Below are 24,530 nucleotides of genomic sequence, written 5' to 3'. Positions count from 1 at the left end.
CAAAATAATGTAACTTTTAAAATTAAATAAAGAATAATAGTAACCTTTTTACTCTTTGATTTATATTCAAAGAAATATACTTTACAGGCAATCAAAAGTTTTGTGATAACTTATGGTATCAAGATTTCAAATATATATATAGAAAAGTTCATTTAAAAGAAAATGGGGAATTCAAAAATAATATTATACATATGATAATAATATTGATAATAATAATGATAAAATATTTTTACCTTCCTTTATTGTTCTAAATTTCCAGTCAAATATGATCTATTACTATTTTTAATTAATTTTCATTACGTAAATAAATAAAATTGTATAAGAGTAAGTAAAATATAATTGCTTGCTTTTATTAACCCTTTCATTACTAAAGATATCTACAACCATTACTAAAAATGTCTATAATTCTGTCTATGAATTAAAAATTCTGGGTAAGTCTAGCATATCCTTACATATTTAAGGCATTCAATTTTCTTCTGACGTATATTTATTTTTATAATTTGTTTTATATTCATTTCATACAACTTCAATAAAAAACTGATAATTTGCATAATACAACAAAGTATCAGATGTTACGTTCTACGGTAAAGTGTACATTCGCGATTCAATTGTCTCATATAACGACAGCATATTGGCGGCCAATTCTATCGTAAGAAAAGGGTTAAAATAGAAATGTATCCCATAATATATTTACCCATTATTTAATAAATTCTAAGCATTATTTAAGAAATACATTTCGAATAGGAATAAAGAAGGCAATATTATTTTACATGATATTTTAATAATATTGATTAGACAAATATTCTGTGCAAGAAATAGAAAATGATATTATTAATGTAAGTTAGAAAATTTTACACTTCAATGACGAATTTGGACATAATGTTAATCAAATACTGTGGACTATATTATTATCTGTAGGTCATAATAGCATTGTTTCCATAGCAATTTGTCTTTACAATAATATCAATCCACAAAGAGAGAAACTGCTATTCGTAGAAACAATGATCGTTATATATCTTATATACATATCATAATCGATTAGTATATAAATTTGTAATCAAAGAAATATTATGGATAAAAACGAGTTTACATAGATGTAGGAGACCAAAAGTTCATTTCTCTTAACTCTGATGGCTTTGCTTGCAATATATTTGTCTGAGAAGATGATTTCCCCGAAGTTTTTTCATCTTTTCCAATATATGTAAGATTTTGTGAGGATATAGATTTTTTTCTCTTCAATATTTTAGGCGGAGCAATATCTATGCCACTGTCTTGTTCTTCTTCTATTTTTGAGGTTACAATTTCTCGTGATTGACCCAATATGCTAGCTAATATCCAGCTGCCTTGATATTTATCTCGGTCAGGAATAAAGGCTCCAGTAAAATAACGATTTGAGTTAATTTTTCTGCGTGATTTTGGTGAACTATCTGGACTGGTGATCGGTGAAGCTAATGGCGTAGCTGGTAAAGATTTACTACCTTTTCTTGGAATTAATTCTTGTTCGACTGATGCCACAGAAGTATGTGGTTTATTAAACTTATTAGACATCATTTGGTTAGCTACATGAACTATGGACTTGCCACAGAGAGCTGGTTCACCATGAAATCCATCATCAGTTCCTTGAGATTTAGCTGGTTTTATAGTCCCTGCTAATGTTGTATTTACTGCATTTTTAAGATTTTTTATAAATTAAAAAATTTATATTGAATTAATAATAATAACAACCAAAATTATAAATTCCAATGCTTACCTTTATTGATTGCAGTTGGAACAAATGGTTGGCAAGGTAATGGATGTTGACTAAAATCAATCTCTTTTACTTCTTTGAATTTAGAATGTGTTTGTTGACTGGATGTAACTTGATTTGTAGAAGTTGTAATTGTATTATCATTGAAAACCTTTTTAACAGATCTGAAATCCTGAGTGGTATTAGTAGAATTTTGTGATTTTGGATACCGTATGCAGAAAAAACCCTCGTCGTGGGATGGTGGACTGAATGCACTTTCGTCAAAGTCGAACCTACAGTATTAAAATAAAAAAACATGTATATTTATTTGAATATAACCGTATGTAGTTATTGAATCACTGTAAAGGTCTAGTTTCAAATTTTAAATTATATTAGAATTGAATATTCAGAATAATTTGAAATGAAGAAACAAATAAATAAATATTTACAAGAATTTAAACAATTCAATAATAAACTAAAAGATCTTAAATCTAATTCCTCAGAGAATTTCTACGAGTTACACGCTGCTACTGTACGTTACGCTGTGTCCCCGATATCTTGGCAGTCGTTTTATGTGAATCAATTAGTCACACAACGATATACATTTACGTACGCACGTGCGTGTGCGCAAATACCATGCGCGCATGAAAATGTATACACGTATAGATCATTCGTATGTAAAAATAATCAATGTGCTTATAATTTACTACGAAAATAAAAATGAATAGAACACTGCATTATAAGCTTGTGTCATATACTGATGCTATATTTTTTTTCTTCCTTTTATGTTTTGTTTTTTTATATAATTTATAATGTTAACCTTTCTTAACAACAAAATTCGATAAAATATAATATTAATATCATAAAAAACTATAAATATTAATGCATATGTTTAAAAATATTAAAAATATCAATAAAACTATAATATATCAACTGCATAATCTTTAAAAAGTCTATAATACTAACAGGGAGAACTTGTAAAATAAATTAAAGAATTTTAATAGCAATTCTAAGAAGATATGATATATTACCTATTAGAGTTAAGTGTCTAAAAATATAAGATCATGTGACACATGCCTACTTTGTGGGCCAAGATTTGTATATATACTACTAGATATATTTTGGACAATGCCAAGAGAAATAAAGTATATATAAAAAATTCTTTAAACAAATTAAATTCTATTTTTTTTAACTTTCCTATTTGTTATATTAAAATATATAAAATGGAAATATTATAATTTTTATAATGTATAATATATATATGTATGTATGTATGTATGTATGTATGTATGTATGTATGTATGTATGTATACATATATATATGTACGCATAAAAAATTTTTATTTAAAATATACTTATTCATTCCTGATAAATAATAATTATTCTTTTCTCTAACCTATTGTCTATTTTTCCTTTCATCCATTGCGGTAGAGATATTCCTGCATTTAGAGATCGATCTTGTTGTCTTGATGAACCCATTTCTCTATAGCTTGTCCTTTTTTCTATCTATGGTTAATCTTCAAATAATTTGATAGACTTCAATTCAAATCTTAAGCACTTCCATATGGTCCTTTTTAAAAAAAAAATGATAATATTTAATTAACATCTCTCAAAGTAAATATAATACTTCAATTTATAAAAATTAATATAGATTTTTTAGAGATAAATTTTTTTCTAGAAATATAATTGCATTGGAGGATTTCTTCTTCTTAAACTTAATAGAAACCATTTGAAAAAGATCATTACATTTGCAAATGAAATTAAAATAAAAATTCTTCATGTAAGAAATTATATTAAATTATTTTCATAAAAAAGTATATGAATAAAAGTAATAATAAAGGAAAAGAATAAGATAGTTTATCATAAGAAAAAATCTTGCGCAACATATAAGATTATAAAAATATATATAAACTTAGAAAAATGACTTTGTTCAGAATTTAAATGTGCTTCAAACAAATGATGTTGCAATATTGATAAGAGAATACAATCGTATGTTTTTGTCTTTAATGTCTTTTGTTTCTCAAGTCAGATATATATATCAGCACATATGACAGTTATATTCAGTCATATATTATATGCGCGACATGTGTTTGTCGTCATTCTTCTTTCCTGTCCCCTCCCTCATCGCATCCATATACTTTTAATCTAACTTATTATTCGTGTGTGTATGTGTGCATATATAAAGGAATAAGGATGAAAGATAAAGCAGCTTTGTCATTTAATAAATAGAAAAATAAAATTAGTAAAATAAACTATGCAACGTGAAATATAGAAATCGATGTAAATTATTCAACAAATATAAATATTTCTTTATATCCTATGATGATGAACAACGCGCCATTTTATAAGCATGTATAGATAGAACATAAGTTTTACGTGTAGCTTTATAAACTATATATAAGAATTCATGTAAAAATAAAGATTGTATAAAATGTAAAATAACAATTGTTAATCAATGACTTACCGAATCCTTTCGACATATAAAAAATTTTCGAACCATTATACTCATAACTGTAATAACCTGTAACGTTTCTAAAGGTGTAGTGATCACCAAGTCACGAACTGTTAATAAACACGTTTACAGATAATGTAGCTGAGAATTGCTAGATGACGCTAGCTAGAAATGTAAAAGAAAACGTCGATAACATTTGGTGATGATCCAAACTAAATCAATATCAGAAATTTTCAGTGTATATTAACTTTTTTGTAACATTACATGTTTATTGGTGTAAACAAGATAATAATGCTATTACGTATTATCGATAACAAATTATAAAACATTTTGTATTTCAAAGAAAATAATTTTATTTTTTTACGATTAGTTCGGTATATGGTCAATAAGGTCTCAGTAGATAACGTAGATACTTATTAAATGCTTTTTATCTCTCAGCGGACTCGTGCATGATTTCAGTGTATGGATCTAGAAAAAAAACTAAAACCCGTTATATTCCATGATTGTTGGATCATAATGTGTAGTAGTAGAAGTACCTATTTCAAGATTGGAATTAGTTTGTTGATATACAGATTAAAGAGATATTCGATTAATTGCGATTCTAATTTGGAATTGAACAATTCGTGAACAACTAATAAAAAGATTTTACTTACCGATTCTTTCATATAAATTTGATGTATATTAAATAACGTATAATTTATAAAATATAGTATAAACTTTCGACTCATTTTTTGATTTTTTATAAAATAATATAGTATTAAAGATATTAATTTACACAATCCACTATTCATGTATTTATTACATTTTATTATGCACATTGGCTTAGTAGTTGTCCTGTTTATCTTACAGTTTGTAATTTTAATTATATTTACAGAATATATTATAAGATATATAAGGTTATTTATTCTTAGTTATATAAATATCTATTTTATTATTGTAGTAATTGTAAGACTTGTATACTATTATAATAATTTTATACATATATATACATTTTGTTACAAATTTAGGAAATGATTTAATAACGGAAATATCATTGATATAAGTGTATTTACTTGTGTATAATATACCTATTTAAAAATTGAATATATTTCTAACACCTTTACATATCATTCATATCAATATAATTGCCATTACTTCCGTTATCAAAATTACTTGACAATAGGTTTGATCTAGTGAAATACTAATGATTTCATCACTATTAATAGAAATCTCATTAATGTCACTATCAATGTTTGACAAAAGGTTAACATGCATTTCTTTCTTGTTTCCAACCATTTTGACATCTAAGCATTTAAATATCAACATAGAATTGTTTTAAAAACCTACAGGGGAACTATATATAATCTGATTTGAATCAACTGAAATATTTTTTTTCAAATTATGTTTACTAATAATAATGGATTTAATTACTTCTATCTTATTAAATTGATTAAATAAGTATATAGGTGGCTACGAAAACAAAATCATGCATACGTAACGTCGGTCATAAAAAATGTTAAATGTATTATTTCAGACATGTAAATGACAAAATATCCTGTTTAATAAATAAAAAATTTAAATAAGAAGTTTTATATAAGTGTAATATTTTATTGTACCAAATACAATATATGTTTTCAGTATTTATGAAGATTCCATGGCAGCCGTGGTATCTTCTGGGTATTTCCCTTTATCTTTACCCAAGGCAGCAAGTCTGCCTTTACCTCGTCTGTCTATTATTTTCTTCCTATCTTTGTCCATTTTAAGTTTTACAATTACAGTCTAAGGAAAAATCATATTACATTTAGATTAGAAATATAATAATTATAAAAAAATAATTTATTTACATAAATATTAATCAGTACCAATAGATTTGTAGCAACCAAATTAAGAAAACAAAAATGAGCACATATTCAAAAGAATTTTGAGCATAGACATAATTATATGTCTAATTCTCAGAGAATAATTTAATTGATTATTCAATGTGTGCTTTCATGTATCTATCTATATGTATACACAATATTATGAAAGTATTATATTACCTTTGAAGGATCAATACCAACATATACGTTTGCAGTGTTAGCTTTTTCCCTTTGAATTCTTTCTATATATATAACGAACTTCTTTCTATATACTTGCACAACTTTACCAACTTGTTGGCCTTTGTAATGTCCACGAACAACCTGAAAATTAAATAATGCATAACAAATAATATAATGTAATAATTAAGATTCTTATTTATCTATATATTTTTGTTTTTAACCTTTTATATTCCAATTTGTTTATACAACAGCTGATCTCCAACTTCAAGATATTTTTACTTTATAATGACAAGTAAGAAAAATATTAAAATAAAAATAGGTTTAATTTTCGTAAAGCTGAAATTAATAAAGCAAAACAAATGCAATAACAAAATTAATACATTACTTTAATATTGTAATTATCTATATGATTAATAATGATAAAAAAAAAACTTAAAGATTACATTATTTTCAATTACAATAGTTTAATAATTTAGTTGGAAAATAAAAAGTTAAATATTATGATCACATTCTATCTCAATATAATTTTAATAAATAACATTTAATTTTATTTATTTTTTAATTTTAATAAATACATTACATAAATGTAAACATAAGGAACAGAGTCATTAATACAATAATTAAAATTAACATTCGATTATTGAAATATTAAAAATGTATTACTTTAAATTAACTAACCTGTACTTCATCATCCTTGCGTATAGGCATGGATCGTACGTTGTATTTTTGTCTTAACTCTTTTGAAAGAGGTGCAGACATTAACCTTCTACGTATATGAGAAGGGGCGGTGAAATGACGTTTACGATTTTTCCTTCGTGAGGAAGATACTAATTTGTTGAACTTCATTGTATTTTTCCTCCTATATTAAAAATACAACTTTATATATTTTTTACGCAAGAAAAATTAAAAGATAATAAAAAGAAAACGGCTATAAAAACACTATATGTATGTCTAATTTATGTACAGACATATATTCACATAAATAAATAAATAAATAATTAAATTTCTAGCTGACTTTGACCTATTTGATTCTTATTTTTGTGAATAAATAATATTTTATCACTTATTAGAGCTTGATCAAATTGGATTTCTATAGGTTAAACTCACCTACAACAAAACACACCGCGCCATTAACCGGAAGAATATCATGGCATTCGAACATGAAGTACAACGAAAAAGAGATAATATCTAGAAAGGAACATTTACGAAATTTATATCTGGTTAGAATAATTCAATTCTATCGAAACTGGACAAAATCGTAGACACTAGCATGAAACTGGCAGTTGGCAACAGTGATAGATTGCTTATACTGTCCAAATGCCAACCATATTACTTTTTCTAATGCACTTTCTTAGAACCCATGTTAATCTTTCTACTCGTTACCAAAAGCAAATCATTTAAAGAATTGTTAAACTCGAATCATTATTATATTAAGATATAATTTTACTGAATAACATTTTCTTTCGTATTTTACGTTGAAATACAGCATAGTTGAATTAAGATCGTGATACCTATTGATTAGTAAAAAATTAACACATTTCATTGATATGATATTCTATGATTGGTTTAACTTTTGTCCAATTACAATTTTGTGATTTATTCTTAATCCTTTTATTAAATTTGCAAAAACTTTAAATAATTAAAATAACTATTACCATTAATTTTATATTTAAGGTACGACAGATTTTTAATATTATTCATTAAGGGAGAATACAATATTATAATTAGTTGAATATATAAATTATTTTCAATAATTTTTGGATGATTGATTACCAATAATATATACATATTGACCAATTTTGGTATCGTTCGTTTAGATCCCTATTTTTACAAATAATTTAATAATTTCAACGATTATTTTATAACTTCTCTAGGGCTTTACTTATGATTGTTACGTCCTACTCTGACCTTAGATTTAATAAAAGACACTATGTAACCATGAATAAACGATATGGGAATCTACCTTAATTAATATAAAAATTATATTTAATATAAATATGTACAAAGTTTTCTATTATTATATTAAGAAAGATGTGTCTAACAAATGGAAAGCTGGGTATAATTAACCGCCACACAGATGTGAGACCATGCGTTGATTCCACAAAGCCTCATGCCTATCAGCACTCAGCATTCCAAGCGTCCGTAGATGCCATTGGACATTTTCGTCACCAGTTAGGGAGACGAGCTCGATGAGCCAATGACGACTCCGCGGCAGATCGCTCCTCGTTGATTGGGCAACGCTTCTTATTTAATCGGCCGCACACGGTTGATATTAGATTGTTATTGCTTAGATCATTTTGCTGTACTAATTCACTATTTTAGATTATTATTATTATTATTATTTTGAACCGAATATTCTTTTTATACCTATTGTTATTGCTTTAAATAAATTGAGCATTATTAAAACAGTCTAAGTTAATAATCCCGGTTGTGTCTACGGAAGCGATTTGCTCTTTCAATTCTTATCGAGACGAATCTCAATTCCATTTTCATTTACAAATCTCTTAAGAGCGATCGAAGAATTTGCTCTCCGCGGCACAGTCGTTAAGTTCTATGTGCAATTTTATGGCCAATCAATTCTACTCTCTCTGGAATCGACCCCATCGAGGATCACGGAATCGACCTATCCGGCTTTAAATATATTCAATTCATCAATAGAAGAAGTGGATTTTAGCGTTGAGTCCCCGTCAGCCAATCCTTATCATTGGAACCGCTGGGGTAAATCGCAGTATTCTCATTTGTTAAAGATAAAGGTTGCTATCATTTGATTGGCTTGCGTATTCTGCTGGCATACTGTTGGGTGCCATTTCCGTCTCATAGAACTACACACAGCAGGTAAGGGCCAAAAAAGGGTACCTTAATTTTACGTAGCAGGAACTCCTCGAAGAGAATTTATTTTCCCGTGGTCCGTATTTCTTGAGACGTAAGAAGGCAAAGACCAAAAAGACATATAATTTAATTTTCCTGATGTCCGGGCTTTGTAACAATATCTTTTTTTGATAGTGCCTCGCGTCATGCAGTGATCCGTGCTGGACAAGACGCATTTGTTTGACGATAAATGCATAGAAAATAATAAAAATAATTGACACGAATAAGGACTAATCTATAAATTTGCGACAAAAAATAAGATTTTGCCAAATGTTTTTTTTTAAATAATTAGTGCATATTTATATATTATATTATTATAAATTAAAACATGAGTTCACTTTCACACTATGAGTGCTTTTTTTGTGTGGTTTTTCCTGTAGGACTATATTATAATATACATAACATAACATAACATAACATAACATAACATAACATAACATAACATAACATAACATAACATAGCATAGCATAGCATAGCATAGCATAACATAACATAACATAACATAACATAACATAACATAACATAACATAACATAACATAACATAACATAACATTCATTGAAAGTTCGTGCGATAAACCATGATGTAAAATAACACATTTTTTTTTCTTTTGTTATCATAATTTAACATCATCATATTTATCATAATGTACATAATATAAGTATATCGATAAGATATATATAATATATTTTGTTTTCTTCTTATTACTATATTATTATATTACATATTATTATTATAATGTAGTAATAGTAATTGTAATATAAACTAAATTCCTACAAAGAAAACCATAACAAAATAGTGCTGGGAGAAAAATATAATATATGATATGGAAACGAATTTGTGTTTTGATTTCTATTAAAAAAAGAAATATAATATATGTTCACTAATTATTAATTTTGAAAAAATAATCGACAAATGTATATACTTTAGATGTATTTCTCATCAAACAAAATTATATTGTTGCTATGTCCTATGTAGCACAGATTACCGGGAAACTCAAGTTAACCATAAGTGGAAGAAATAAATATAAGAGATTGAATAATAACACCTTATTAAATTATCAAGTAAGTAAAAATGAATAAATTAGTTCACTATTTTCGTCTGTATCGATACAATAGAAAAAAGACACCGAAATCATTTAGTCTCGAATTTACGACTTCTAAAATACGAATCTAAATACTTGCCGATGTATTAGAAATTGCTTATAGAATACTTGTCTTTTCAGTATATAAAATCTAAAAGAAACTACAAATTTTTCAAATATTGAACAATATTTTAGAAATTCAGATTCATTGACATAAACGATTGGACACGTATTTCGTTCTTTTTGTTATAGAATCATTCGTCCAAAGCTTATTAAAATAACCGAGTGAATTATCGTAGTTTTTTGATACGAGCATTGTGAAACGCTGCTTTGCATTTGGAAGTGTTCCGAAAATTTGAATATTAGTTATTTATGCGCATAAACGAGCAGGCAATTACTACTTCACGAAAACAATACATCCAAGTGTGTATATGAGAATCAGTAGTGGCGATATAAGCTTTTTTGTCGCAAATTGCGATAACGAACAGTACTAAACTTTTTTTCGCAAAAGATGAAGAAGACAGCATTTACGCTTGCGATGAGAGGCATAATTCTTGACCGATTTTGATAAACAAGGTTTCATTTTTAGGTTTAATCTATCAGTTCTACTTTTCGAATTTTTGAAAAAGCTTCATATTTGTGAATAAAATATTCTCAAAAAAATACCATTTTTTAATACGATTTTTTTCCAAGAAAATATATATATATATGTCCACTATATTGAATTCGTCATTTTATTTTTTATAATTTTAGGTTTAATTTTCTTTTAAGACTTGTAAAATAGAAATCCTTATTAAGATAGAGTAAAAACATATAAACAGACTTATTACCGTCATAGTAACGATCATATATGTTTTATAATAGCACCTATGGAAAAGAGAATATTTTTTATATAATTTTTCTTTTTCATTGTAATTTTGAGCTCGATATATTAATGAATATATTTCTTTTATGTATATATATATATATATATATATATATATATATATATATATAAATTTATTATACATATTTATTAATATATATAATTTATTGTACATATTTATCTTTTAAGAATAAGTTTCAAAATCATTTATATAAGAATGTTTGCGATACGTCGCGGTTCAGTTACGAATAGTTATAAAATAGTCGAAGTGCTTTCAAAGATATCGGGAAGATATTTGCGTAGGTAATAAAGACGCAGTTAGTAAGTGATATTTTACAATAGAAAACGTTATATTAAATTAGATTAGTTATGTTTTTCTAATGCGTTCTTATTAATATATACACGAACACACGCGCGCACATACACGTGTAACCACGATTTGCTATTTAATTGATTTACACACTTTCCACTTTTCTATATATATATCGCTTTTTTTTATTTGCTAACGTCGTCAAAGGCGATGGATCTATTTTAGAATTTCATTTCACGTGATTTGTTCCAAATAATAATTAAACAAGAACAATATTCATAATTTATCGCTTATAAATGTTATAGGAACGTATTCAGATAAAATATGTGTAATACATGTATATAATTTTATTGAAAGCGTAACGAATGTATATAGTTCTCTTTTCTATGAAATGTCTACAAAAACAAATGAAACAAAGAGACAATTTTTCTTCGATATAGAGAGAAAAATACAAATAAAATAAAATAAAATAAAACGTCAAGAAAAGTAAGGAAAGAAAAAATGAATCGTTGGTCATTTTCTTGAAAAGACCCATATAAGGAGTAAATAGTACTCGAACTACAATGTTTTATTAATTTACAAAAAAGTATTTTAGATTAGATCGATCAATTACTACGAATTCAAAAGCACGCGTAGTATAGCGTAGATAGTGGCGAGGCGAGCAACACCTTAAAATCAAACCAACGTATTCCAATGCGATTATTTACAATGAAATGTCAAGATAATCTATGGAGGAAGCCAGCGATATCGTAGGCTTTGCTAGGTCTCCTCTTCTGTATTTCTATCACTCCATATTATTTTACAATAATTACCTATTTACATAGATACATGGCTTTTCTATTTAATAGTTCAAATGTTTTAAAACAAATTATATGCAGTTTATGCTATTAACAAACCAATATAAATTTTTAATGTTCGTACTGAAGCACCAAGAAGAGTTAGGAAGCAAGGTGTCATATTGTTAGGTTTATTTCTCTATTTTCTACTTTTTAATCTGTTTATCTCTATTCTCTCTCTTTTCATGCCATATTCCTTATCATTATGCAATAATACTGTACTTACTTTTAAATAATTTATATGACTCTTATTTTCAATAGTCAAAATTTTACAAAAATGGTTATATCAAATTTATGCTATAAACAAAGGTAATATCTTACTCACAGTCAAAAATTTACCCCCTAGTTTATAATATAATGAATATCTTTAGTTTATAATATTCCACATGACTTATTGAAATCGTAAATATCTCTTTTTTTCTTGACGCGATATAATTTACCAAGCAATTGACAAATTCTATATCTGGAAAACATTATTTAAATTATGAATTCTCGAAAAATTTTACGTAATTAAAGCGCGTTTTATCTTACGAATTTATACTAGATATTGTGATTTCATTTATGACAAGATTTTTTCATTATTTTTATTTTATCTTATTAGAAATAAATATTGATATTTTCACAATAAGTACTTTTAATAAAATGAAAGTAGTATAACTGGTATATTATATTAATATTTCTGGCTTTAGTTTTAGCAAGGCTGTTTTTCAAGTATAACTTCTACTGCGAGAATAAATCGAAAACAAGATCACAAAACAAGATAAAGTATAAGCTATTTTTTTTTCTTGAGAGAGAAAGAGAGAGAGAGAGAGCCAGTGTTGCTATATCTATAGATTTTTTTATGCTATATACGGATCTACAAATTTCAAACCAAAATCTACGGATTTTTAATTTTCTTTTCACCTTTCTTTTGCATTACATATCTGTTATATGTATACTTATACTCTAATACATATATATCTGTATATCATAATTTATATATTATAATATACATATCTATACTTAGTCCTATACTACAGTCCATCATCTAGATCATTATCATTATTCTTTTTATGATGTTATATTAATATATATATTATATATATATTTATTATATTAATAATATATTATATATATATTTATTATATTAATAATATATTATATATATATATGCATCTATAGTTACAATTTACCGTTTAGTTAATATATAGATCATTTGCTTTTTCGTATCTTTTTTGCTAAATATTATCGGATCTTTCCGCGTAATGATTGTTCTTTCGTTGATTACGAGATTCCCGTTCGTAATATTTGATATAGCTACAATCGGTATATTCTTATCGTCCATCATTGATAAATATTTGGAGATTAATTTTAATCATTCAATTTGTACTTAGATTGTCTTATAAATAACTTATTTGGACGATGACTCATGATTCTTCTGTCGAGCATTTCTCTGTCCTTTTCATTGTAAAAATACTTCTCAATTGCAAAGCTGACTTAATGTTTCATCTGAACAGTATGAACTTTCACTTTTGCTTTTATTTCGTAAATAATGAGATCTACAGTCAATAGTCTCACAACTATAACATATTCGTATTGATAGCCTATTAACATTTCGATATTTGTTTTTAAATATAATATTCTGACATTTTCCCTTAGTATTATATACATTATTTTTTGATTTTGTGTATTTATTAGTTATTTGATCTCCATTATATTTGAAGCACGTAATTGTCTAACAGTTCTGTTTTCATAAGCTTTATTCTCTTATTATGATTAGCGCTTTTTAAAGGCAAACGTTGGAAGTGATTCCGAATGGAATCGTATGTCTCGTATATTTCTTAGCTTCTCCATTTTCCATTTCGCTGTTTCTGTGTCCGAATGTAGTAATACTTTACTATATTCTGTCTTGTATTTTTACGTAACTTTTCTCATAGAACTTTCTTCACGTGAGAAGGTCTAAATAAATGTTTGCATTCTGTCCATCGATGTTGACTTGGAAGAAGACTATTATAACACTCTTCCACTTCTTTCTCAATTTGGTCAGTGTATAATTTTTGAGAATCGCATATTCGTCAATTTCTTCAATTCATCTCTAAATACTGAGATCTGCTATAATCGGATCGAGTATCGATTATACTTCATTTATTTCTCTAAAATGTTTCTTTTCGCGTTTTTCTGCGGCTAAAAGGATACGTTTACGTCAGTCATACTTATTACCGTTTGTTTATCTACGCACGATTCCGATCATACTGTTTTGCTTTCAGTTTAGTATCTCTGTCTTTATATGTTATATCTATATTGTCACTCTTTTCTCATCAAAACAACATTTATATTGAAAAATATTGTCTTCTAATGCTATTGACATCTACTGTTCGACGATATGTCCATGTTGATGAATTACTTTTCTTATTCTTCGTATTCATCATCGTTTAATTAATACTTTTCGTATATCGATTTTCTTTTTACGATTATTACATAATCAGTACACCACGCCATTATCAATATGTTATTATAAATCTCGTAGTAGTTATACAACCACGTTTTCGTAATCTTTATATATTATAATGTGAGCTACTTAAAATTTTCATATTTTCCAATCATGCATATACTTTTTTGTTTGAAATCCCACTTTTGATAGTTTTTTTAGACATTTATCTAAAAAAATAGTTATGTCGAATGTAACAAAATATATAATAGAAATTAGATATATTTGTTTTGACCATTTAATCACAACTGATTTGAATCCTAGTGAATATATCATATATTAATTGTACGTATTATTACTGATTGCCTTCATAATGACTGATTTAATTTCATTTTTATACATGTACATATAACAAATTCGTAAAAGATATATGTTGAAGAAGTCTGCAATTTTTTTCAAGTGCAATATATCATTCTTTTTATTATGTGATTCTTTATATTTTGTTATGAAAAATCACATTTTTCTTAAAGGAATATTTAATACAATAGCGAGGTGAAACATTTTCCTAAATTCTAATACTTGGTAAGGAAATTATCCATCGATTTGAAACCTATATTGTAATTTGTATGTAGAGTTCCTAGCTGTTATGCGTAAAAAAAGGGACAATTTTCTATTTCTTATAAAATGCTTTCAGATAACAATTTTAAGTAATTTGAATTTCTAAATTTTTCAACAAAAAATATACTTATGTACTACACATGCTAGTTTATAGTTTTTGATCATTTAAAAATTTGATCAGAGTGTAATCGATCAAATGTCAATATATTTAATATCAGCTTTTCCCATGGTTTCGTCAAGGTATGTGCCGGGGACTGCGTTACACCTACGTTGCGTCTGTTTCAAAATGAACAGTTTGGAATTGCATAATACAGATAAAGTTAAATAGCTCATATAACTCATTCCGACTATAATTATTGCTCAGATACTCTTCCATAAAGATATTAATTTGTTCTAATAAGTTTTTCCGACTTTTTAAAGTGATAAAAAATAAAACATATATTTTGAATGTGCAGGATTTGCGTATTAAATTAAATGTATAAAGAATATCTAATTTTACGTAATAAAATATGATAAATGTAAAGTATATGTATATGTAATGTAAAACGCGTATATATATATATATATATATATATATATATATATATATATATATATGTCTTCTATGTCATACGTAGTGATGTAAGGAAAGAAAGTCTGTTTTAGAACAACGTCTATCGAATAAACCTGTTCAATCATATCGATATATATATATATATATATATATATATATATATATATATATATATATATATATTGCTATGTAACGCCTTTTATTATTGTTAATCCCCTATGTTACTTAATTATATTAATAAATATATATGTACATATATAAAAGATAAGTATTTATATATTTTATTAAATGCTAAAATATTTCCAATTTGGATGCTTACTGAAAAATATCCAAGAAATTATAAAATGAAAAAAAAAAAAGAAAATTAGATCTACGCTTTATTCTTATAAAAATTTTCGAGTAAATGCTCTGCTATGTGAGGTATCGAGGAACTTCCAGCTAAATATCTTTCTACGGACAACTACCTGATGCAAATCGACATGAAAGAATTGTGGATTGATCTGTCCAATTTCGACCATCCTTTATATACAGAGAAATTGATTCTCGCAATCATTTTTTAAGTGTTTCTTTCATTTATTTTATAGCATATATAGAGAAATATTAAATTCAATGAGTGTAACTTTAATACTTTTTATTTAATGTAGATCATCTTTGACAGTGAATTCGATTAATGCCAGTAAAATTGTGACTTTTTTTCGTCCCATGTCGTGGGAGAAGAGAACATCATGTATTAAATGATGCACAATATAATAAATATTATGTGTCGAAACATCTCGTTAATGTTATTAATGTTGGAGTTAATATAGGAGTTTCTCTCCCTGGATGAACTATTCTTTGCTTGAGAGAATATATAATTCTTAGAGTAGTCAGTAGTCGTTGGTGATTGTGGGGTATAAACATGGGTGGTGATAGAAAAGGGGAATAATTTATATCCAGCAAACCAATTTCATTTGAAAATGGTAATTGAATTGAAAAAGCTGATAAGAAAAATTGTTGAAATACATAGACTTGGTTTCTTCTTCTCTTCCTCTTTCTTTAATTGTAGTTTTTTACCCTTTTTTTCATCAGCTGTTTAATGATCAAATACAATAGTGTATGATTGGGTAAAGGAAATATTGTGATCGAGTCTGAAAGAAGGTAAGAGAGAGAAAGACGATTTATCAATGCTTCCGTTTCAAACAGCACAATTAGAATATCACTAAATTACTGCGAAAAGATCTGTTCAAGGAAATTTTGTGCCTTGCCACCACCGGGAAAAGGGGGAACTCGAACAACGCAAGAATTCTTTTCTCGGGATGACATTCAATCAACTGAGCTACGAATGTATGTATAATTGAATCTGTAAAAAGGTTTATATACAATTTTTCTTAATATATATATTAAATTCTATATAATTTAATAAAAAATTATTTCTTATGATCATAATTTAATGTAATATATTTAATTTAGTATTATATGTTTACATTTTAGCAATAAATTTTTAATTAACATTAAACTAGTATGTAGTAAGTAACACATTGTATGAGAAGGAATAGAGATTATACTTTTGTTTTTAACTCGTTTTTCACTAATTTCTTTCTCCTATCTTTGTCCACTTCAAGTTTTAGAATTATGGTCTAAAAAAAAATCATAATACATTTAGATCAGATATATAACGATAACTACAAAAAAATAATTTCTTTAAATAAATATCGATCAGTGCCAATAGATCTGCAGCAACCAGACCAAGGAAACATACGAGCACAAATTCAAAAGAACTTTGAGTAAGTACTAGTAAGTATACCTATTTGTCTGATTCTCCGAGAATGGTTTAGTTCATCACTTGTCAAGGTATGTTTTTATATATTTATCTATGTACATACATGATATCATAGCAGTTATATTACCTTTAAGAGATAACATTCTTCTTTCTATACACTTCAATAACTTTATCAACTTATTGGCCTTTGTAACGTCCACGAACAACCTAAAAATGAAATAATATATAACAAATAATATACTGTACTAATTTAGATAGGTCTTATTTATATATTTCTATATTTTACCTTTTATATTCCAACTTTTCCATAGAGCAGCTAATTCCATAATCAGTAACTTCAAGTTACTTCTATTTTATACTGTGCAAAAAGAAAAATGTCCTAATAAAAATAACATCATTTATTGTAAAGCTGAAATTAATAAAGCAAAACTAATATCTTGCTTCAATATTTATAGAATCTATATGATTAAAAATGATAAGAGAAGAATTTATAGATTATATTATTTTCAATTACTACAGTTTAATAATTTAGTTGGACAATAAAAAATTGAATATTACGATCATATTCTATGTTAATATAATTTTTGAACTCCACTTTCTGTTACACATGTTTATATATTTCTAGGACAATTATCATTCTTTTAAATAATAATATAAAATGAATAAAAAATGTATGTATACACAAAAAATATGCAAAAGTTAATAAACATAAATAATATAAATGTTAATAAATACATGAATCAAATTTAAACAAAAGGAATAGAGTTGTTAACACAACGATATAAAATTAACATTTCATTATTGAAGTATAAAAAATGTATTACTATAAATTAACTAACCTGTACTTCACCATCCTTGCTTTTAGACATGGATCGTACGTTGTATTTTTGTCTTAAATCTTTTGAAAGAGGTCCAGATATTAACCTTCTACGTACATGAAAAGAAACCATGAAGTGATTTTTACGATTTTTCCTTCTTGAGGAAGGTACTAATTTGATGAACCTCATGTTATTTTTTCTTTTATATTGAAAAAAGAACTGTATACATTCTTCTCGTAAAAAGAATTAAATAACAACAAAAAGAAAACGATAATAAAAAACACTATATGTACGTTCGATTATGTATAAATATGTATTTGCACAAATAAATATATAATTAAATTTCTCATTCACTTGGATCTTATTGATTTATATTTTTGGAAATAAATAATATTTGATCACTTATTAGAGCTTGATTAAATTGGATTTCTATATAATCACACACTTATCATTAAACAAACCGTGCCATTTACTGTAAAAATACTACGATAAGGAAACAAGAAGTACAGCAAAAAGGAGGTAAAATCTAGAAAGGAACATCATATGATATTTCTAGTTAAATAACCCAATTCCATAGAAACTGGACAAAAGCGCCAACAGCACAGCTGCGCCGCCTATCGGCAACAGCCGCAAATTTTCTATAATGCGCAATTAACAACCTCATTACTTTTTCAAATACAGTATATTAAAAGAGGCGTGTTTTTCTCCTCGTTATCAGAAGTTGTTTAAGTAGCATTAAATACGAATAATTCTGTGTAATCATTATCATAGTAAAATATAGCATCATTATACAACTTTTTTTTTGTATCTTACGTTGGAAAACGCTATAGGTGCATTAAAATCCCGAAATATATGATTGGTACAAAATGAACACATTCCATAGTTTTGGGAATCAATGATTGGTCCGAATTTTATTTAATCACAAGAGGTCTAATTTTAATGGTATCATTAAATTCGAAAAAGTTTCGAATAATTAAGATGAATGTTGCCATTAATTTTAAATTTAAAGTATGATAGATTTTTAATAATATTTATTAAGAGAGAATATAATATTATAATTAGTTGAATTTATGAAATATTTTTAGTGATTTTTAACAGATTGATTACCGATAGTAAGTATGTATGGATGAATTAAATTTGCAACTGTTTGTTTAGGAACGTATCTTCACGGCCTACAGCTTTTTTGGTTATGCATGAGTTGGAGGAGAGCTCTTAGCCCGTAGAAAAGTCTTAAAAAACGGTATAAATCCTAACAACTAAATTTAAAATTATGAATATAAAAATGGCGTGTTGGGTATACTAACCGTTCAAATATTATATAGTAGAGAGGGAAAAAGTCACTTTTCTGGAGTTTATATTCTCTGCAGAAGCGAACTTCGTTCCAGTGTTACTTAGCTCAACGTAAGAAGAGGGGAAAAAGTCTTCAAAGGTATATAACTTTGTTTGATGTGAATCAATTCTAATTCCGCGAAACGAGTGTCTAAAATTCATATATCCATTAAAAAAAAATAATTTGGAAGTGTGACACAACAGTTTAGTAATATTCTTTTTATACAAATTTAATACTTTTTTTTCTACATTTAGCAAAATTATAGAAAATTTATTTTAGGGAAATGTACTTTTATGAAAGTTTACAACGACTGTTGCTAAAAAATCAATTTCGTCATTATGTTAGTACTATAATTTAACAAAATTTATTATTTATTATCTTTTTATTTAATTTTTATTATCAATGAAAAGCAGCTGTCGAGAGATACCGAGTTTATTGTAATGAAATTTTATATTAATTTTGTATTAAATTGGTTTTTATTTTTCAACTTGCAATTATGTCCGATCTTACCCTTTAAATTATAAAACGGCGAAAAAATTTGATTTTAAATGTACCGGACGTAACAAAAGAATATATCGACAATATCGCAATGCTTACAGATATACTGTTACGCTATGAAACAAACATTAATCCTGGGTGATGGAAGTCGCGTTAGCTGTGATATCAAGAAATGGAGATCGAAGAGGTACTACTCGGACGATATGGAAGGAAGCATGATGGGAATTTATCGCATAATCTTTCCAAAATCAAGTACTGGCTGAAAACACTATAACAAAGTGAAGATCTTCTTGGGATGGCCCATTCTCTGCTAGAAATGCTATAAGAAGAAGATGGTCAGAAAATGATAGGTGCAAAATTTTAAACTGATCTGTCAATCGGTATTTGTGCTTCATACTGTTTGGAAATTTTTATTTACAAAATACGTTAATTATTAAAATTATTGTGTTCCGCTTTATCTAAAAGTTAGGGAATATTTTTATATGTATATATAAAGTTCGGTTGAATTCAATATTTTGTGTATGTGTGTATGTATGTATAATCTGGCATATTGGATTCGTCATTTTGTTTTTCATAATTTCAGTTTTGGTTTTCTTCGGAGAGTTGCAAAATAGAAGTCCTTGTTAAGATACAGTAAAAAAAAAAAATAAGCAAATATATTACCGTCATGGTAACGATCATATATGTTTCATAAAACATCTACGGAGAAAAGTATAAAATGTGTTTTTTATGTAAGAGGATTAGAAAATAGACGATCATTTTTTTCATATAAAATAGTCAGAAAATGAGCTTGAACATTCTTAATTTTTTAATTTTTCGACAGAAAATATATCTGTGTATTTTATGTATACTAGTCTAACATTTATTTATGTAAATATAATATTCTTAATAAATTTATTTTTATTTTGGAATAAGATCAATTGAAAACTGTAATGAGGATATAAGGTCTATATATTTAGTATAGTTAACATATATCGATAAGGATCAACGTATTGTATTATCTGTTGCAGTGTTTTATATTCGAATATTTCTGGAGAGATATATCGTAAAAATTAGAAAACTGAAACAAAAAAATTAGATCTTTGTTTGATTTTCAGATTTTCTGTACGATCTTTTTGAGCTGTCAGCGAATTTTCAACTTCAAATTATTCAATAAGTACTTCCACTTGGAGGATAATACTCATTCTCCTTGAACGTATAAACATCGCACCACTGAATACAGAAGGTATCTGGAAAAGTTCGCACAAGAGAGGTGAAGAAATCGACGTCGTTAATTGTGATTTTTTTATTCTATTGGTTCCTTTTTCTTAAAGAACAATTGTGCATTTAAATTAAATTAATAACTGCATAATAAGTGCACATAAATTAATGTAATAACTGTTGTATTTATATAAACGCGTTTATATATGATACACTTTTATATTATCCGCATTAAATTCTACGTAATTTACGGAAAAATTATTTTTAAGCAATAATAACTTAATGTAATATATTTATTGTACGTATTAATTTATTATACGTATTTATTGATACATGTGAATTATTGTATATATTTATTTTTTGAGAATAAATGTTTAATCGATATTAAATTAATATGTATAATTCCCCCGTATCCTGTAAGAATGCTTGCGATACGTCGTGGATGAGTTAGGAATAGTTATAATATAGTCGAAATGCTTTCGAAAATATCGGGAAGATGTTTGCGTAAGTAATAAAGACGCAGTTAGTGAGTGATATTTTACATTAGAAAACGTTATGTTAAATTAGAGTAGTTATGTTTTTCTAATGCGTTCTTATTAATACACACACGTGCACATGCGCGCACACACGTATAACTACGATTTGCTATTTAAATGATTTACACAGCTTTCACTTTGCTATATATATATTCCACTTTGATATACATATATATATATATCGCTTTTTTTATTTGCTAACGTCGTCAGAGGCGATGGATCTATTTTAGAATTTCATTTCACGTGATTTGTTCAAAACAAAATAATTTAACAAAAACAAGATTCATAATTTATCGGTTATAAACGTTATAGAAACGTAATCAAATAAAATATGTGTAATATGTGTATATAATTTTATCGTTGAAAGCAGAACGAATATATATAGAAATTCTCCTCTTCCTAAAATGCCTACAAAAGAGTATAACTGAACAGAGGCAATTTTTCTCCGATGTAGAAAGCCGAATTACCTTTCGAACGAAAAATAAAAATAAAATAAAATAGATCGTCAGGAAAAATAAGGGAAGGAAACACGAATCTTTGTTCAGTCTCTCGGTAAGACTCTAAGGATTATAAGGAGTAAACGGCATATGAATTTATAATGTTCTATTAATTTAAAAAGAAGTAATTTCAAAAGTGTACTTTGCGTAGGTTAAAAAATAGCGACGAGGCGAGCAACACAGTAAAATTAAATCAACGTATTCCAATGCGAAAGTTTATTGATTATAATGAAATATCAAGGTAATCCATGGTGGAACGTGGTATCATAGGCTCTGCCAGATATTCTCCTCTTTATTCCTATCATTCAATACTATTTTACAATAATCACGTATTTACATAGATATATGCCCTTTTCTTTAATAGCCCAAATGTCTCAAAAAAGATTATTTGCAGTTATGCTATTAATAAATCAATATATGTGTTTAATCTTCACCATGAAGCGTCAAGGAGAACTGCGTAGCAAGGTGTCGTATTATATGCTCTGTTAGCTCAACAATTTTCTCCTCTCTACTCTCCTAACCACCGCATATTTCTCAGCAATATACAATAATTCCGTACTTACTTTTAAATAACTTATATGACTTTTATTTTCATTAGTCAAAATCTTTTAAAAATGATCATATCAAATTTATACTATAAATAAAGTATCGTACTTATAATTAGAAGTTAACCTTTAGTTTATAATATTCCGTATGTCGTATTAAAATCATGAAAATCACTTGTTACAAACAATTGCTAAATTCTATTTTTGGAAAACGATCTTTTAATTTTGAATTTTCGAAAACTTACGTAATGAAAGCTTGCTTTGTTACGCATTTCTTTCGATGTATTGATATTATATATTATTTAAACATCGTGATTTTATTCTTTTTTCTTAATTTTGTTTTAGTTCATTAGAAATAAATATCGATGTTTTAATAAAATGATTTTTGATAAAACAATAGTAAGACAACGCTTGTATATTATATTAATATCTTTGGCTTAGGTTTTTGCGAATATATTAGTTTTTGAAGATCTCTATCTCGAGGATAAATCGGAGACGAGATCAAACTTTACAAGGTGAAATAAATATGAAATAAAAAAAAAAAGAATAAAAATAAAAGAGAAAGACACATAGAGATATTATACACAAAGGAAAGTGTAGAGTGTATAAGCTCTATCTAACGTTATGTTTTTATCTGGCGCCTCTATCTGGCGTTTATGTTTTTCTTTTCGTCTTTCTTATATGTGACAGAGAAATAGATAGGTAAATAGATAAATAAATAGATTGATAAATAAATACATAGATAGAGAGAGATAGAGAGGGAAAAAGAGATAGTGAGAGAGAGAGAGAGAGAGAGAGAGAGAGAGAGTGAGAGAGAGAGGGAGGAAGAGAGAATGAGGTAATAAGAAAATGAGGGAGATAGTTAATGTTGCCACCTCTATGGATTTTTTTTAAGCTATCTACGTATCTACGAATTTTAAACCAAAATCTACAGATTTTTAATCTCTTTTCCTTTGTATTACATATTTACTACATGTATGTTTACATTCATATATATACATATATGTCTGTGTACTATAATTTACATATTATAATATACATATCTAGCCGAATATGTATAATTTTATATTTGTGACAATTATAAATAGTACTTTTTTAATCTTGTATTTTGTTTTCGTAAAAAATCCGTAGATTGACAAAGTGTAATTTTTGGAATTCTATAGAATTTTTAGTTCTTCTTTATAAATTTCTGAAAATTTGAAAATGTGGAAACATTGCATAGAACCTAAGTTACATGTTTATGTTTTTTTTGTTTGTAAGAGAGAGATAGATAAAGAAAGGGGAATGGATAGAGTATAATTTGGCGGCAAGTCAAGGATGTTATGTTCGCTTTGTTTTTTTATTTCTTTATTTTTCAACTCATCCTTCTCTCTCTTTTTTTCTATCACTTCCTAATTTCTCTCTGACTTTTTTGCCTTTCGAGTTCTCCTTGATCTTCATCGAATTTCAGAACCTTGCTTTGTTTCTAAAAAATAATGAAATGGACAAAATGAAATAATATTTTTACGTAAATAAATTATTTTCGATCTTTTTAATATATGTAATCTATAACTGTCCGAAATCTATTTCTTTCTTCCTCTCTCTTTCTATCTTTAAAAATCGTTGAGAAT

At 26.7% G+C, this 24,530-nt stretch overlaps 2 protein-coding genes and 2 long non-coding RNA genes across 11 annotated transcripts; 1 reads left to right on the top strand and 3 right to left on the bottom strand.

The window, feature by feature from the left end:
- Positions 1 to 224: 224 nt before the first annotated feature.
- On the bottom strand, positions 225 to 4,353 carry LOC127071317 (uncharacterized). Of its 2 annotated transcripts, none has more exons than XM_051010437.1 (4): positions 4,191 to 4,353; positions 3,123 to 3,296; positions 1,751 to 2,019; positions 225 to 1,664 (listed from the first exon to the last, which is right to left on the bottom strand). In XM_051010437.1, the coding sequence occupies exons 2-4, from the start codon at positions 3,203 to 3,205 to the stop codon at positions 1,087 to 1,089; spliced, it is 930 nt and encodes a 309-aa protein (XP_050866394.1). In that variant the 5' UTR covers positions 3,206 to 3,296; positions 4,191 to 4,353; the 3' UTR covers positions 225 to 1,086. The 2 variants fall into 2 exon arrangements, with proteins under 2 accessions (XP_050866394.1, XP_050866395.1); XM_051010438.1 differs by having other exon boundaries at positions 225 to 1,649.
- A 1,391-nt stretch (positions 4,354 to 5,744) lies between these two features.
- LOC127071321 (60S ribosomal protein L26) lies at positions 5,745 to 7,437 on the bottom strand. Its single transcript, XM_051010444.1, has 4 exons — positions 7,304 to 7,437; positions 6,875 to 7,055; positions 6,197 to 6,337; positions 5,745 to 5,936 (listed from the first exon to the last, which is right to left on the bottom strand). The coding sequence occupies exons 2-4, from the start codon at positions 7,040 to 7,042 to the stop codon at positions 5,799 to 5,801; spliced, it is 447 nt and encodes a 148-aa protein (XP_050866401.1). The 5' UTR covers positions 7,043 to 7,055; positions 7,304 to 7,437; the 3' UTR covers positions 5,745 to 5,798.
- An 8,916-nt stretch (positions 7,438 to 16,353) lies between these two features.
- On the bottom strand, positions 16,354 to 18,829 carry LOC127071211 (uncharacterized). Its single transcript, XR_007784932.1, has 4 exons — positions 18,336 to 18,829; positions 17,783 to 17,854; positions 17,624 to 17,703; positions 16,354 to 17,353 (listed from the first exon to the last, which is right to left on the bottom strand). It is a non-coding gene; the product is annotated as an uncharacterized LOC127071211 (long non-coding RNA).
- A 354-nt stretch (positions 18,830 to 19,183) lies between these two features.
- LOC127071212 (uncharacterized) lies at positions 19,184 to 23,035 on the top strand. Of its 7 annotated transcripts, none has more exons than XR_007784937.1 (6): positions 19,184 to 19,322; positions 19,470 to 19,554; positions 19,640 to 19,846; positions 20,244 to 20,492; positions 21,240 to 22,430; positions 22,527 to 23,035. It is a non-coding gene; the product is annotated as an uncharacterized LOC127071212 (long non-coding RNA). The 7 variants fall into 7 exon arrangements; XR_007784935.1 differs by having other exon boundaries at positions 19,637 to 19,846; XR_007784938.1 differs by having other exon boundaries at positions 19,207 to 19,256.
- The last annotated feature ends 1,495 nt before the right edge of the window (positions 23,036 to 24,530 follow it).

The sequence above is a fragment of the Vespula vulgaris genome, chromosome 21, assembly GCF_905475345.1.
Source record: "Vespula vulgaris chromosome 21, iyVesVulg1.1, whole genome shotgun sequence".
In the NCBI taxonomy this organism is placed as follows: domain Eukaryota; kingdom Metazoa; phylum Arthropoda; class Insecta; order Hymenoptera; family Vespidae; genus Vespula; species Vespula vulgaris.
The sequence above is the reverse complement of the archived record's forward strand: the minus strand, read 5'-3'. Positions and strand labels throughout refer to the sequence as shown.

What these genes read in the sequence shown, in the direction of transcription:
- LOC127071317 (XM_051010437.1), bottom strand. Translation starts at nt 3,205, where the DNA reads ATGGGTTCATCAAGACAACAAGATCGATCTCTAAATGCAGGAATATCT. An exon ending in AAAGGAAAAATAGACAATAG is followed by an intron (nt 2,020 to 3,122) that starts GTTAGAGAAAAG and finishes TTAATACTGTAG; the next exon opens with GTTCGACTTTGACGAAAGTG. An exon ending in TCCAACTGCAATCAATAAAG is followed by an intron (nt 1,665 to 1,750) that starts GTAAGCATTGGA and finishes TTAAAAATGCAG; the next exon opens with TAAATACAACATTAGCAGGG.
- LOC127071321 (XM_051010444.1), bottom strand. Translation starts at nt 7,042, where the DNA reads ATGAAGTTCAACAAATTAGTATCTTCCTCACGAAGGAAAAATCGTAAA. An exon ending in GCAAGGATGATGAAGTACAG is followed by an intron (nt 6,338 to 6,874) that starts GTTAGTTAATTT and finishes TTTAATTTTCAG; the next exon opens with GTTGTTCGTGGACATTACAA. An exon ending in TTGGTATTGATCCTTCAAAG is followed by an intron (nt 5,937 to 6,196) that starts GTAATATAATAC and finishes ATTTTTCCTTAG; the next exon opens with ACTGTAATTGTAAAACTTAA.